Source organism: Cryptomeria japonica, chromosome 11 (genome assembly GCF_030272615.1).
Source record: "Cryptomeria japonica chromosome 11, Sugi_1.0, whole genome shotgun sequence".
NCBI lineage: Eukaryota > Viridiplantae > Streptophyta > Pinopsida > Cupressales > Cupressaceae > Cryptomeria > Cryptomeria japonica.
The window spans coordinates 711,579,196-711,595,274 of NC_081415.1; the positions used below are offsets into that span (position 1 = coordinate 711,579,196).

At 38.2% G+C, this 16,079-nt stretch overlaps 1 protein-coding gene across 4 annotated transcripts in view; it reads left to right on the forward strand.

The window, feature by feature from the left end:
* Positions 1-16,079, forward strand: part of LOC131061329 (uncharacterized) — a 145,544-nt gene that overhangs the window by 56,668 nt on the left and 72,797 nt on the right. For 3 of the 4 annotated variants that reach the window (XM_057994969.2, XM_057994970.2, XM_057994971.2), the window contains exons 3-5: positions 5,511-5,694; positions 5,891-5,959; positions 6,064-6,162. In XM_057994969.2, the coding sequence (XP_057850952.1) occupies positions 5,511-5,694; positions 5,891-5,959; positions 6,064-6,162 (352 nt within the window). The remainder of the gene's footprint in view (positions 1-5,510; positions 5,695-5,890; positions 5,960-6,063; positions 6,163-16,079) is intronic. The other variant, XM_057994972.2, reaches the window with a different exon arrangement.

The window sequence follows — 16,079 nt, forward strand, 5'->3', positions numbered from 1 at the left end:
GGCGGACTTTGCATAGTCTCACGTATAATTGCCAACCTAGAGAGGGCAGACTTTGTGTGTTCTTGCATATAATTGCCAACCTAGAGAGGGCAGACTTTGCACTAGGCCGCGTATAATTTTGCTTAGGACTTTGCACAGTGCCATGCAACATTTACATTATACTTGGGCAGACTTTGCAGCGTGCCACACAACTTTTCACTTATGCGTGGGTGGACTTTGCATGTGCACACATATGATTTCACCTGCCATGATCTTCAATTGAAAACTTTGTCCTTTCCTGGCAACCTCCATGATTTAAACAAATAAATTCTTGATTTTGATTCCAAACTTAGCCATTTCTTCCAGATCTTTAACTAGCTTTTCAGGAATGCATCTTTTGGTTGAGAAAACTATTTCACAATTGGTTCATTCTAGATGAATTCTTCTGCCTTGACACTCTCCTGACCCTGATTCATTTGTAGAGACAAGAGAAATCAGAGACAAAATGTAAAGACGCCAAAATCCTAACCTAAAAGCAAAAAAAAAGGGGGGTCCCCATTTGCAGTGGGGCGATGTGTGAAAACGTCACAACACTACCCTAAGGAGTTCTTTCTTATTCACAAACAGATCGCTGCCTTATTCTGCTAATCATTTATAATAATCAATGCCTTAATCCATGGATCGCTGTATACTGGTGCAGGTTTAGGAATTGCTGCTCTGCAATAATTAGATGTGTCCTTTTTGTATCTTGCTTCTTGTTTTCTCATTGTCCTATATGGGTCATATATAGATGTCTTTTAGTATGGGGTTGGCCAGTCAATTGCTTATCTTAATATTAATTAATTTACTGTTCCTATCTTAGCTGGCCCTTTCAATTTGATTAATATTTAACGTTCTTAAATTCTAGACGGTCTTAACTCTTTAGATGCTCATTTTATTGTGTATATATATATATATATATATATATATATATATATTCTTTATTTCTTTTTTTGAGTGGGCCCACATTCTGATTTCTCCTCCCTAGGGTCAGCCCATGCATAGTTGGAAAACTTGGACTTGCTGTGGACTCTGCAGCCCAAAAATTGGACTCGGACTCGGACTCGGCCTCGGACTCCGCAAAAACTCGAGAAAGGACTCGACAAAAAAGAAAACCATAGCTCTACAAAAAAAAAGAACTTAGAGAACATAAGAGCCATAATTGAAACATTACACGTCATATGATCTCCAAACCCTCAATATTTGAAATTTCATCATTCATACTCAATAGTTTCAAACTTTAAAATGTATAACAGCAGCATAAGTTTATAAATGTTTACAAAATTACATATAATGATATGTCCAAATGTGAAAAACAGAAAACTAAACAGCAATAACAAATGACAAAAGTGAGGAAAAGTGAAAAAAAACTTGTTTTAACCGTCACTGGGCATTCTCAGCAAACAGCAAGAGTGCTTCATTAGGACTCAGGAGTCCCGACATCAGACTCACGTGAGTCCTCAGAAAAAACTCAGGAGTCTTTGGCTTGGACTCAGCTTGCGGGTAGACTCGGCCTACCAACGGACTCGAGAGTCTTGGCGAGTCCACAAAGTCTTCCAAGTATGGGTCCATGCATTTATTTGCCTATACTAAGGGATGACTAGGGTTTGGCAAGGGTTTTTAAATGCTATGACCAGGAGTTATGAAGGCTACCCTAGGGTTTAGGACAGGGCATGACAGATAGCAATTGAAAAATATGTGAAATGAGGGTTTGAAGGAGCAATATCGAATTTGTTTTGCCATGCCCTAGTTTGATGATGACAAACTGTCTGATTTGGTTTTACGTTTACCCTGAAAAGTCTGAAAAATTGCTTAACTGCTGCCTAGAGGTGAACATAAGAAAAAAAATGAACTACGAGTGATATATAAGAAAACAACCACTCCCATTTTGAAAAACTTGGGAAAAGCCCTTTGTTTTTCCAATTACACATGTTTAACCTTTAGCTTTTTCAACAGTGGGTGGTTTTTGGGTTGTCTTACCTGGTTTTGACTGATTTTTGGAACTGAGGGTGCCTGTTGCAACTGGAATGGGAAACTTGCTGGGCACTAACTCATTGCTAACTGCGAGTTATTCCAATTTTTTTTCCTATGGTCCAACCGACTCCAATCCAATCATTGTAGAAAGCCGACTCCAATCCAATCATTGTAGAAAGGGGTGTTTAAAAGGTCCCTTATCTCACTACAGAAGTTGATTGATTTTTTGGTTCACATTTAACATTAGGTTGCTTAGAGGTATCTTCATTATTAGGGTCTTTGGCTTTGATGGAAGACATCATTTTGAGATGTAGAACTTTTTGGTGTTACAAATTTGTTCTTTGCTCCATGGGTGGGAGAATTGCTAATGTGTTTGGGTTTGGGATTGGTTGACAATTTGGGTTTTTAAACTGTGAAGATTCATTATTTCCCCTTCAACAACTCTTCTATTGAGTGCATTCCCCTTTTTCCTAAACTTAAGATCTCCGTTCTAACAACTCACACATTAATCTTTGATTTCCTCACCTAGAGATTTTTTGGATTAAATATTTGTTCCTTGATTTGAATACATGTAGATATTGAGCATCATGTCTTCTAAAAGTTTGGCCTTTGACACCCAAACTTGCAATTTCTTCATGTACACTTCCACTGTCATGTCTTCCTGGAAAAAATGCATAGAGGTCATCCTAGTTTCTATCTGATCTGAAGTCAAAGCATCAACAAAATTGAAAATTGATAAATCCGGATCATAAATTTGCTGCACCTTGTGGCTAGCTGGACCTCACTTAACCATGTGTGTATCTCTACTTCCAACAATATTCTTGCGAAATCTTTATCTACAGATTAAAAGATGGTCTTTTAATGGCCGCCTTCCACCTCCTCCTCATTCGATTGGGGATTCCCCAAGTGTTGACATCTTCTTCCTGAAGCTTAAGAAGTGCATGGTAGTTTGCAGTTTTGTTTTTAATCTTTTGGCCTTTTAACGAGAGATATCAGCTCATTTTTGTTTTTCTTCTGGTAATTGACAAACACAAAGGTTTCTAGGGTAAATTCCCCTTGGCATTTTTAAGGTGGTGTTTTAAATCCATTATTTCTAATGCCATTGGCAGTGCTCTAAAACAGCTAATAGAAACAGAAAACTGCAGAATATAAAAGAACAATACTGAATAAGCAGAAAAAAAGGGAGCACATGCTTACCTGAGATAATTTACACCTGCAAATGTGGCTGTACGCACAGTCTCTCTCACATTGTATAGGTTATTGTATTATGAAATAAGAATGGAAAAAGTATATATTGTTGAGGGTATTTTCTTATTATACTCAATATGAAAGAAAACCCCAATTAAGTCATGAATTAACCCTTTTTTGATAAAAAAATACTACAAAGTGACTTACTAAATATATTAAGAAAATGGACTTAGGGACTAGATATCTAATAAATATCTAGCTAATGATGGTTTTTGTGGAACACTTGTTTTCTATTCAATGGGAGAGGGAAAACCTTAAATATATAAACATGACACAACTTTATAACACTTTTAAGTTAATGGATCTAAGGACAAAACATCCAGTAAAGATCAAGCTAATAAATGTCGTGCCTAGGAAAACAAGAACACTTCTTATTTGTTAAGAGCTTGATTCATATATAGTTCAGTGAACAGTATTAGGTACTGCTTCAGTCTTCTTATCTCCTCCTCTGTTGCTCTGGTTGGTTAAATTAATGAAATGAAAAACATGGATTGCCCCTCATGTCATGACTTATTGGAAGATAACCAATCTTTAAAGTTTTCGATTACTTGATGGCATATCTTGAACTATTTGTCTTTTAGCAAATCAATTTTTTGTTCAGCAGACTTTTGTATGTGAACGCCCCTCAGGCAATCAGATCTTTATGGGGGTATTAACTTTGAAGCAACACTACTTTTGATGGGAAAGTCATGCTTGTTAGTCTTCTTATTTGGCAATCCACCATCTAGACTGATTCTGATTGACTGCTCTCTTCTTAAATCTGAGAGTCTGTTGCATATTCAATACCACTTTCTGTCATCCTAGTTTGTCTGATAGCTTGTCTGTGTGCTATCAAATCTTTTAACTTCTTGTTTAGCTATCTCAAACACAACTAAGAAGGATAACAACAATAAAGATTACAACTACACCATAGGTTGTTGTGTACAATATTTCTTTGCATCATAATCAAAATATGATATTCCTGTTTGAGTGGTCTTTTTATTGAGAGTCCTCTGGTAGATATTGGCAAGATGTTGTCGTAAAAAAATCAGAATTATCCTATTTCCTTGGCCCCGCAAACATTACTTTTCCAAATATAAACATGTTTATATTATTATATGTGAATTTCATCAATTATATATAGAATCATTACCTTGTTTAGTTAGGGTGCTCTTAGTGGATATGATTTCATGTCATGCTAAGTTAACATATATTGTGTTGGATATTGTTCAAAATATGACAAATCCATTCGAAGAAACATTAAAGCATATCTGTCTTCTTTGCCATACCAAAGGTTTTGAGTGATTCTATTTCCAGCTGTTGATGGTGATTTTTTTCCGCCTTAATTCTAGTTAGGAACATTGAAGCCATCTGTGTATACTTCAAGCAAGATTGATGTGTCATAATGATTCATACGCAATGACAATTAATGTATGTCAAAGAAGAAACACACTAACACAACAAATGTAGTTCAGGATGACTCCCCTAGATACAAATATTTGATCTGTTTGTGAGACATTGTAATGTCATACACCCCTTTGATCTCTCTACTTCTAGGTCCTGCGTAAAACTTATTTTCTAGAGTCTAAATGCAAATCAAATTGCATGTCTTATGGAGCATCATAGTAACATTAGTTATTCTATTGCCAAACAAATACTCTAATGCTAAGTAGGAACATCAAGGTGGCCCCTGTACATTCCTAAAAAACTCTGTTGTGCACTAAAAATTGTATGTATAGGAGCAAAATTGAAAACCAAAAAGAAATATAAATTATTTCATAGCAACAAATGTGTAAATTATATCAATGGGATCAATGCCCATATCCTGTGACATGTCAACCCTTAGAGTCTTAGACCAGTTATTCCTTATTATAACTTGTATACCGTGTTCAGTTCTGTCTTTGGTCCAATAAAAACATTAAAAGAGGATAATCTACTTTATAGGGGATGGCAGATTGCCACTACAACTTGTTCTTTTTATGATGTATTACTACCATAAGTACTATGCCTCTATAAGGCCTATCACCTCTTTCGCTAGATTCAAGTCTAACACTAGATTTGAACTATAAATAACAACTTGATCTTGCAGATTAGTGATTTGGACTTATTCTTAAGATTTTATAGAAGAAATATTTAGAAGGGAGACAAACAAGTCTCTCTCTAATTTGACAATTGGCAGTAGGTTTCTACTTCTTGCTGACAGTATCTGATTACTACATCTCTACTTTTAAGGGACAGTTCGATGTGAGAGAAGTGAAATACTGGATTTTGATTTTGTTATTCTGATTCAGGAACATGCTTCAAGGCCCATGGAAAGAAGCTGGTGCTCCAGTAGTTACATTGCAAATTGATGATGAAAATGTCAATAGAGAGGCAGTGACCATGGCACTCTCTTATTTGTATGGACATCATCCAAAACTCAATGACAGTAATGCTTTTCGAGTTCTTGCAGCTGCATCATTTCTTGATCTTCAGGTGAACAGATCTTATCAATAAATTGAAGATAAAATGATTGACAGCTTAATACAATCAGTTTCCAAATGAAAGTCCACTAGATACCCAATTACTTGATTCCACGTTACCATATATCAGAAAGGCAATTGATTCTATTGTTTAAGAGCTTAATTATGTATAATGGACATGCATCATAGAATCATTGTACTGAATGCAGGATCTTTGTACAATATGCACTGATTTTATAATATCTGATATATGGAGCTCAAACTTCTTAGTATATCAGGTTTGTTTTCTTAATAGAGGGACTTATTCAGTTGAATATGACACCTAATGTATTGATTTATTGGTCGTGATGCCATCTAGTTTTGATCCTTTTTATTTGAGCAGGCATTTGCTGAAAGGCAAGATTATGGTATACATGGTGATCGTGTCAGAAAGGCATGTTGGGGCTACCTTTGTCGAGGGGGTGCCATGGAATTAAGAGAGGTACTTTAAAGCTATCTCAGATTTAGTTTGTCTCCCTCTGAATTTGCAGCAACAACTGGAATAATTTTATGCTTGAAAAATAGGTCTTAATCTTATTTATGTATGACAAAATGCTAGAAATTGCCGTTCCCTGCTGGAATGGGACTGTTTTTTTGGTTGATGTGTGATACTGTTCAGAAGACTGAAAAAATCTAATTGAATTTTTAACTTGTGTGATTCCTTCATACTCCTAATTTTTAAGAGATTACATTCAGGCACAGGAGCAAAAATAACACAAAGCTGATTCAACAAGTGTTCCATGGGGACGCGTCTCCCCCCCCCCACCCCCCAAAAGGCCCACGTCCCCCCGTCCCCAACACCCGTGGAACATTGGATTCAACGAAACAAGAAATTGAGATAGAATAATATGCATTGGTTAGATCCCCATAGCTGTCAGCTTGTTGATAAAAATATGCCAGATAATGTACTCTGAAGAACCATACACTATAATGTCAATTTTTTTCCAACTTGCTGCTTCATCACTGAAATTGAAATCTTGATATTGCACAGAGAGAGAGAGAGAGAGATATGGTCATTGTTTGTGTTGGGTCCAACTGTCTTGTGACCCTATCACACTCTTCTACCTTTTTCATGATAAGTTATCTTGCTTCTATTATGTTATTGAATTGCTAGTACACCCCACAGATGATTACTTATTTGGTTCATGAATCCTTGTATTTTTGGCTTCCATTAACAGTAATTAGAACTAGCCCAACTTAATAAGTCTTGTAAATTTGTAGTGATAGATTAGAGGTCTATTGGTTGAAATTTTGGTACTCTAGTGATCTGTATCAGTCAGATAAATGTTGCATGTGAAATAGAGGTGAAAATTGGAAGCCATCCACATCTTGCAATCATGCAAATTGTTGCTACTAACAGTTACAGCATTATAGTTCTTCATTATTGACATGTAGTAACCCTATAACTGTTAGATATCTAATTGTGATTAGGTAGACTTTATGTTTCTTCAAGATGCACAATTGTTGCATCGTGTCATGTTGCTTCTTTGTGTTACGGCAAAAACAGGCCAAAACTCAGCAAAGGCTGTAAACTGCGTGTTTGTTATTGGAAATGCTGGACTCCAGATCATTCATAGAAAAACAACAGATGTTCAATCACCCTCTTATTATCATATGATATGCCCTTGACTAGAAGATGTGCTCTTGATGGGCTGTGAGTAGAAAATGTGCCCAGGGGATTGCATTTTTTAGGCATTTGTCATGTGCTTGGTTGAGGGTGTCTTCAAAGGACATGATTCTTCCATTCCATATCCTTCATACGATGTCTTCACACTTTGCCTGCCAAAATATAATGCAATGCTCTTGTGGCTTTGGGTGAGTTTATGGTCAATTTTTTGATGATTCACTTGCCATTTTTTTGCAAAAAATCATTGTTGAGTTTATGGGGGAATGACTTGGAGCAGTTTTGTTTGTGAGAACTCACGAGTCATGTGAGTTTTTTATTAGTTTTCAACATATGATTTAGATATTAAGAATTAATTGTGAAATGGAATAAGATGTAGAGTCAAATCATAATTATGATATTATTTTCGTAGTAATTGAAATGTGCAACTTGTTGATACCTATTTTGATTTACACGATCCTACTCGAGTGACCGCTAGTTGTTGATTTGATTTTACACATGATGCTCATAAATGATCTATCATGCTTATGGTTTTAACTTTTACTTATGATTGATAGGTCATCTAGGAGTTGATATGTTAGTAAATTAATTCATTAAACTGACTTTGATCAGATATTAGTTCTAATTTTGATTTAGATGTTGATTATTGGTATTTAAATTTAATATGTTTGGATATTTATTCAAGTGACCAATAAAGTAGATTTGATTTTGCATCAAATAATGAACAGCGAATTCTATGTGAGCTTAAATTATTGAGATAATAAAATCATGTTTGGATTGTGATTGTGAGATCTCATTATCAATAAGATGCCTTTGTATATATTGTCGAGTTGAGAAGGGTGTTTATGCATTGTCTATGTGCGTGCATGTGGTTATTCAAGCATGTTATTATAAGATGCCTTTGAGTTGAGAAGGGTGTTTATGCATTATACCTATGTGCGTGTGTGGTTATCTGAGCATGTTATTATAGCACTTTGACTATGATTAGCATGATGAATTTGATGTGTGAATTGGGTGTGCAGGGAAACAAGTTGGCCAATGGGATACAAGAGGATTGTTAGGGACCACTCACCGTCTCACTCCACTTCATGGAGTTATGAAACCTTGACTGTGTTTTGCTAGTGACACCAAATTTTCTTGGTCAAGTGTGACTGAAACCTTCACTGTATGGCCATATTGTGTTTCCTAGTAATGCCTCCTTTTGGTTTATGTTACCATTTTGGTGTATAGTGTAGTGCAGATGAATGATTAATAATAATGTTTTAAAAATTGTCTTAACTCTGATTTGGTCTTCCCCCAGATTTTTAGGGGCTTGTCAAAAGTGAAATTTTACTTTTTTATGTGTTTTAAAGCCTCTACGGGCAATACCTTGGGATAGGGTACTTTTAGGAACTTGTTGGAGTGTGTAAAAGGGGCTTGAGTATCCTTACAACTCTTGGGAAGAGGATGAAATTAATAAGGCACAGGGATTTAAGTGCAAGTACCTGTTGACGTGTATTTTCTACACAATCATACACAGAATAAAATACCGACAGGCATCTTATCCTCTCTTGAGAAAATAGTCTCTAACTGCTGAAGATCTGCAAAAAGGATCAGTTAGATGGACTCCAAGGTTCTTTTAGTGGGGTCTCCATGTGTGGACAAGCTTTTTTTAGTGGTATGATGTGATTTGCTGTTTCCTCCAAGGCGTCTTACGGATTCCAAAGGCTCGAAGATTTTACTAATTTAAAAGGAACTTTCAAAAAATGGCAAAAGGACAGGGTTTAAGGAAGTCTAATCTAGCCTAACCCTATGAACGACTTAGCATGAATGAGATTTGGCAAGACTCAACCAACTTCAATTTTGCCATAAGATAACAACTCAATTGAAATTAGTGCGATCTTCTAAGGTAATAATGATGTTCAATGCATCAAAGACCAAGGACACTACTACGAAGGTACATATCCTAGATACGAAAATGCTTGAAGGTTAAGGACTCAAAATGTTTTCCAGTCGACCACGCAAGGCGTTCCTACAATCAGCAAGAAGCTAGTGGTTTGGATTGTGAATCCTACCAAATATCAAACCTCACACTTAGTCTTTCAAATTAACAAACTACTTTGATTGAGCGTGATTCAAGTACATCCAACAACCATGAAGATAACTTAAGAAATTTGCAACAAAACACCATAACTTCAATATTTTATTGATTTCCAAGTCATCATATACAACAATTGCTTGAGTTTCTCTCTTCAAGACTCAATCTTGCTACAAAATAAAAATTGCTTCTAACTCTAATCTCTCTATTACATCAACTATTATCTCTTACACTTATTCACTATTATACTATTCACTATTTTCAAATGAAATGAAAATGGGGGTATAAATAGCATCCCCAGTTACAATGAAAGGTCCAGATTGAAAGTAAATCAATGGACAAGATCATGACACCTAAACCCTAATTAGGGTTTGTTACAAATGACCTCCTTTTTACTGAACAATATTAAATACATAGCCAAATATTAAATTTGGCACAAAAATCTAGGAGGTATCAACCAATGAGAAATAAGATGTCATGTCATCTGTAACAACCTTTCATCTAGAATCTTATTCCCTTTCCAATTCTCTTTCTTAGCATATGCAATGAATTTTGTCACGATTCCTTCGATTTCTGTGCTTGGAATCTCGGGAAGATTCTTGATACTCTCTTCTAAGTGGATAACCTGATCAAATGCATCTAGAAGAGCCGTGTCCCAAGTAGGTTCAAGTTCCTTTGTTCTATCAATCAGGAGCATGGTGGCATACATCTGATCATACTGCTCATCTGTAACATCTGCGTCCTTGCGAAAGATGATCTTGATTCTATCCTCAAATTCCTGGATATCCACATCTGTCTCGACCTCGATCCTTCTGCCAAGAATGGTACGAAGTACCTCAAATACTCTGTCTTGGATCGGATTGATCACCTCCTCAACTTGACCACATCTAACACTGATGTCCTCGAAGAGAACACTCTTTATATGGAGTAAGGTTGACCACTGAAACAAACTGTGAGAATCACCTTCTAAGATCCTCTCCTGCGTTAAAATTCTTCTGGATGTGTGTCTTATTACTTTCAAGACAGGGATGACAACGTCCTTAGTATGGGCAAATGCAGCTACGGTTGCCATCAATCTGTGGATAATTTCAAGAACTTGGATAGCCTGATGAATGATCTTCGACATCCTTGTAACAAACTCTAAGGCCATTGTATGAGATCTATCCATCCAACTACATGTACGCTGGACCAGGTTCCTGAATCTTTCTGCTTCATTGATCGATTGAAGGGGCAATGCCTGCACTGGTGATCTAACTGGATCCTGACGTCCCAAAGGTTCATTGATGTGACTGAAATAAGCCCTCCATGCACCGACCTCTCTCTCAAGCTTTCTATTCTTTTCTACTTCTTCTCTAAGCTTGTCCTTCAATGCCTCAAATGTGTCGGTGGCATCATCTAAAGTCTGCTCTGCTGTGGATGGTCCTAACTCAATAGTCTGTATATGATAGTCTTCTGCTAGGATCTCACCCTCATATTTGTCTGCTGCCGGTGTAGCTATCTGCAGTTTTCTAGATCCAGTCTCATCTCGAATCATCTTGGACATCTTTGTAGCCTTCTTCTTCTCTGTTGTCATATGTGAACGTCCAACAAGGCTCTCTAAATCAATTGCACTGTCCTCGTCTTCTATTACGATCACCTTAGTCAATCTTTCCTTCAACCAATCTGGGATATTCGATCTTGTCTCTTGAACTTGAATTTCTTTATGTACTATTTCTTCTTGTCTGGGAGGAGATGTTACTTCATTATCATTATCTAAATCATAGTCTTGGAGAGATCCATCTGACGAAACATGCTGTGCCTGTCCTTCCTCCTGTCTATCATTCTGTACCATCGATTCCATGGACTCTTCCACTCGAACTGTTCTATCTTCTGGTCTGGAAGAAGTACCTGGTGCTTGATCTTTGTTGGCACCTTGCTTTTTCTTGGAAGACTCTTTCTTTTCTGATCTTTCCTTTCTCTTCGAACCTCTCGAATGGAGATTGCCCTCACTGGCACATCGAAGGTTACCTTCACCTGAATTCCTAGGATTAGGATTGCCTTCACTAACACTGGCTCCACCTTCGGCTGGTTTCTTTTCCAAAGTAAAAGACATAGCGATGCCTTGTTCTCTCAACTTCTGATGCTGAACGTCTACCCATCTGCGAGTACAAGACAAGACTGGTGCCATCAAATCATCTAAATCCACGGCCTCGGGCTCATTCCAATTCAGACTTATTGTTTTGCTTTCTCTATCATATGAAGATTGGATGTGCCTGCCGTTGTCCTGAGCTTGGTCGGCCACTCTGTAAATCTTACATTTCCTGATGAAATCCAAAGGCAATCTAGAATGCATCTTTCGTTTCACTTCGAGATCATCTAGGAGATTCATCATAAAATCTTCAATTTGGTGCTCATGTCTAAATCTTCTACCGACCGTCTCTTCTAAATGTCCATGTGGATCAAAACTATTCCTCCAAGCAAAAGATGAAAAAGGATACAAGGCTAACTCCTTCTCTGCGTCATCCATGGCTAAGACATTAGGACATACCTCAACTGAATTACCCAAAATAATAGGTACCTGAACTCCATTCTGATGTCTGTGTCTGAATGCCTTCACATATGCTGCCAACTGCCTTGTTACTTCAAGTAACACAATTCTGTCTGTCGGGTACCTCGGCAACATGTATGGAGGTAAAGGACATCCATACACTCTAATGTAAGTGAACTTGGGAAACTGAATGAACCAAGCACCGTACCTCTTGATGAACTCCTGGGCATCCTGAGATAATCTGTTGTGAATCCCTCCTTGCAACGTCCTTGTGATGTTCATCGTGAAAGTATCATTGACTAACTTGTAGTTCTTCCCTGGTGGATGATGCAAGTAGGTATAGGATTCACAAACTCTGACCTCGCCGGGTCCTCTTCCAATCACTCCTCTGTGAGGTAGTCCTGCGTACTCAACGCTCCTGATTAAGGCATAGATGACGTATGAACTCATGTGGAAGGACTTAGTAGCCCTGAGTCTTCTCAACTGTACGTCTAAGCAATGGCTAATTATCCTAGCCCAATGTATTGTACCCTTTCCTTGAACAATCACCTGGATGAAGTAAAACATCCATTTCTCAAAATAGAAGGCATGAGGTGCTCCTGTAACTCTGTTGAGCATGGTAATCAAATCTCTGTACTCCTCTTGGAAATCAATCCTGTGTGGTGTGTTCGGTACTTTGCTCAGACGGGGACGACTCTTGAGTAGCCAGTTCTTGTTGATTATGCTTAGGCAAGCATCTGGATCATCATCGTACACTGATCTGGCTCCTTCAATGCTCTTGTATATCATGTCCCTGTGCTCTGGAAGATGGAAGGCTTCACTTATGGCTTCCTCTGAAAGGTACGCCAAAGTGCTTCCCTCATTGGACACAATTGTCCTGGACTATGGATTGTAGTGACGGGCACACTCGATCATCAACTCGTGGCACTGAATGGCTGGAGGAAAACCGGCCGCCTTGATGATGCCACTCTCTATTATTCTCCGGGCGACAGGTGATGGCTTGCCGATGTAAGGGACCTCTCGGAACTTCTTCGTGCTAAAGTTCCCCAAGTTTGTATCTCCAATGTTGCTCCATTTAGACACGATCTTGGTCTCCACTTCTTCGGTCTTCTGATCTTCTTTCATGAGAGCCGAGCGACTGGTGGATGCTCCCGCCTTTTGGGGTCACCATACCTACACAACATTTCATTATAAGAAATAGATTTTGCAATAAATAACGTAAATAAGAGAGATAAATTTTAGGAAACCTCATGATAAGTCTCTAGAGTTATCATTTCCTAAAAACAACGATTGAGCCAAGAGATTCAAAATTCAAAATTTCAAAATTTGAAATATGACGATGAATGAATAAAGCAATAATAATTAAATCGCCATACCTCGATAGAGAGCTAACTCTAGAATGCAAAAACAAAATTTGCCTAGGCAAAATTGAGGTATAAAGTAATCTTCAATATGATCTCCTCAAAATTGACTTCGCCACCTCTGGAGAGAACGTGATCTTCAATTATCGCCTTTGACGTGGTCTCAAATGGATCTTCAAGTTCGCACAAATAAATCTCCAAGTTTCGCACCTTCGACGTGGTCTTAGATGGATCCCCAAGTTCGCCTTTAGTGTGGTCTTCAAATTCGCACCACCTTTTGATAACTAATCGCCACCCTTGGATGAATGAAACTCGCACCACCTTTGGTCTTCAACGCAATTTGCACTCCACACTTCAAGCACACTTCGCACCACCTTTTGATAACTTCAATTCGCATGAAGGAAGGTAAAATAATGATGTAGAAATGATAGTTTTTACCCCCCTTATATAGCGCTCACATCACACTTCACCCTCAAGGCCGACTTGACAAATAAAACCATTTTTTAAATGATTTGCAATAAAATAACAAGGCCGACTTGCCTAATTGGGCGCTTCAAATCGATTTTTATATTAATTAAATAATTAATTACTAATGCCTTGCGTTTTTTAAATGAGAATTTCGATTTTTAATAAAGGCAAAAAATAATTAAAAGAGAACGCCGTATTAAATGCCAATTAAATAGGACTTTAAATCTTATCAAATTTTGGCATTAAAATGAATTTAAAAAGGTTTATTTGGCGCCAAAAATTTTGAAAATGAAGTGGACGTACCTCATCGCCCTGGTCCCTTGGATAGGGACAGGAGCGATCCATTATTTTTGTCATGATTTCTTGTGTTTTCAACGTTCAACTCCTTCATTTCCACGTTCCAAATCGATCATCTGGTTGGGTTCTTCGAATTAGATTGCCTTGCATGTGCGCATAAGTGTCTTTAGATGTATCATCGCCCTTGTCCCTTGGAGAGGGACAGGAGCGATCCTAAGGTTTTTGCTTGAAATTCTCCATTTTGATACGATCCTTTCCTTGTATCATCTTCCAAGTGCCATTTAAAACCTTGTGCGTCCTTGTCTTAACGTGATTTTCAAAGAATATCATGTGTTTTGCCTAACATCGCCCTTGTCCCTTGGAGAGGGACAGGAGCGATCTCCATGTCTTCACGTTCATCTTGTATCTTTGACCTTTGAACTTCCATTGTAAGGCGAATAATATCATTGCTTGTCCATTCCACGTACGTCCCAATTGCTTTTGCAAGGTACCTTTGATGTTATAAGGATCATCGCCCTTGTCCCTTGGAGAGGGACAGGAGCGATCCATGTTTTTTCTCCATTTTGAGCTCAAGTTGGTAACGTTTAACCCTGGTTCATTGTTTATTGCCTTCGAAATAACGTCCTTTACCTCGTCCATCCTCGCCTTGCCTTGACTTTGAAGGAGTATGAGTGTTTTTGATGAAATCGCTTTGGTCCTTGTCCAAAGGACAGGAGCGATATGGACTCCTTAGCTTGATTGATAATGTTTGGACGTTCAAAACTCTTGCATATCATCCTCAAAAGACGTCTTGAACCCTTTACAACCTTGTGAAGCCTTGACTCAACGTAATTCTTGCATGAATTGATCAATATACTCAATATCGCTCTGGTCCCTTCTTGAGGGACAGGAGCGAAGTTCAACATTGTGAGCTTGTTCTTGTTTTTATCAACTTGCAATTATCTTCAATGCGTGTAATGACGTCCATTCGATCCTCTTGGTAGCTTAACACTTGCTTGTCTTTTGAAATCGATGCCTTAATGGAAATATCGCTCTGGTCCCTTCCCATGGGACGGGAGCGACCTGGGGTCTTAGAGCGCAAATCCTTCCAACGTGACCACCTTGATGCTTGTGTTTGATTGAAAATGCCTTGAAACGTCCCTCGCCACCTTGTCTTGACTTGTGTCGACCTTGAACTTCGGAGGAACGACCTTGAACTTGCGTAGGAAGTATCATCACCATTGTATCGCCCTGGTCCCTTGGAGAGGGACAGGAGCGATCCTCCCTTTGTGGCCACTATCTCACTTTGCCAGGTTCCAAGTTTATATTCAACGAACTCGTCCTTCTTCACTCTATTCGTTCATGCCTTGACATTGTCTGTAACCTTGCAAGAAAAGCAATTATATCAAAAATCGCTCTGGTCCCTTCCTGAGGGACAGGAGCGAACTAGGCATTTAACACTGTTATGGACGTCCCAAAAATCTTCAATTTATATTCAATGCGTTCATCTCATGTTTTCCCTTGTTTTTGAACGTAAACTTGCCTTGACCCTTGTCTGGATTTTGCATAATGAAGGAAATCGCTCTGGTCCCTGGGAGAGGGACGAGAGCTACAAGGTACCTCGCCCTGGTCCCTTCCTGAGGGACAGGAGCGATCTGGTCAATATAGGTCATTCTCCTTCGTTTTTGCATCTCAAATTATATTCATTTGGCAAAGCATTTTCCTTCGGACCCTTTCAAATTATTAAGTTTTCAAAATTTTGCAAGGACAAGGCGAAATTTGAATTGTAGCTCCGGTCCTTCACTGAGGGACAGGAGCGATTTTTCCCTTGGAGGCATTTCTGTGCTCATGAAAATCTTCAATTTATATTCAATGGAAAGATCTCGCCTTTCTCCATCACGTCCAACTTGAAATTTGCCTAGACTCTGCAGGGATGATGAGATATTTGAAAATGAGCTCCCGTCCTTCACTGAGGGACAGGAGCGATTTTGCTCCTACAGGCCAAAATAATAAGATTTTTCACATT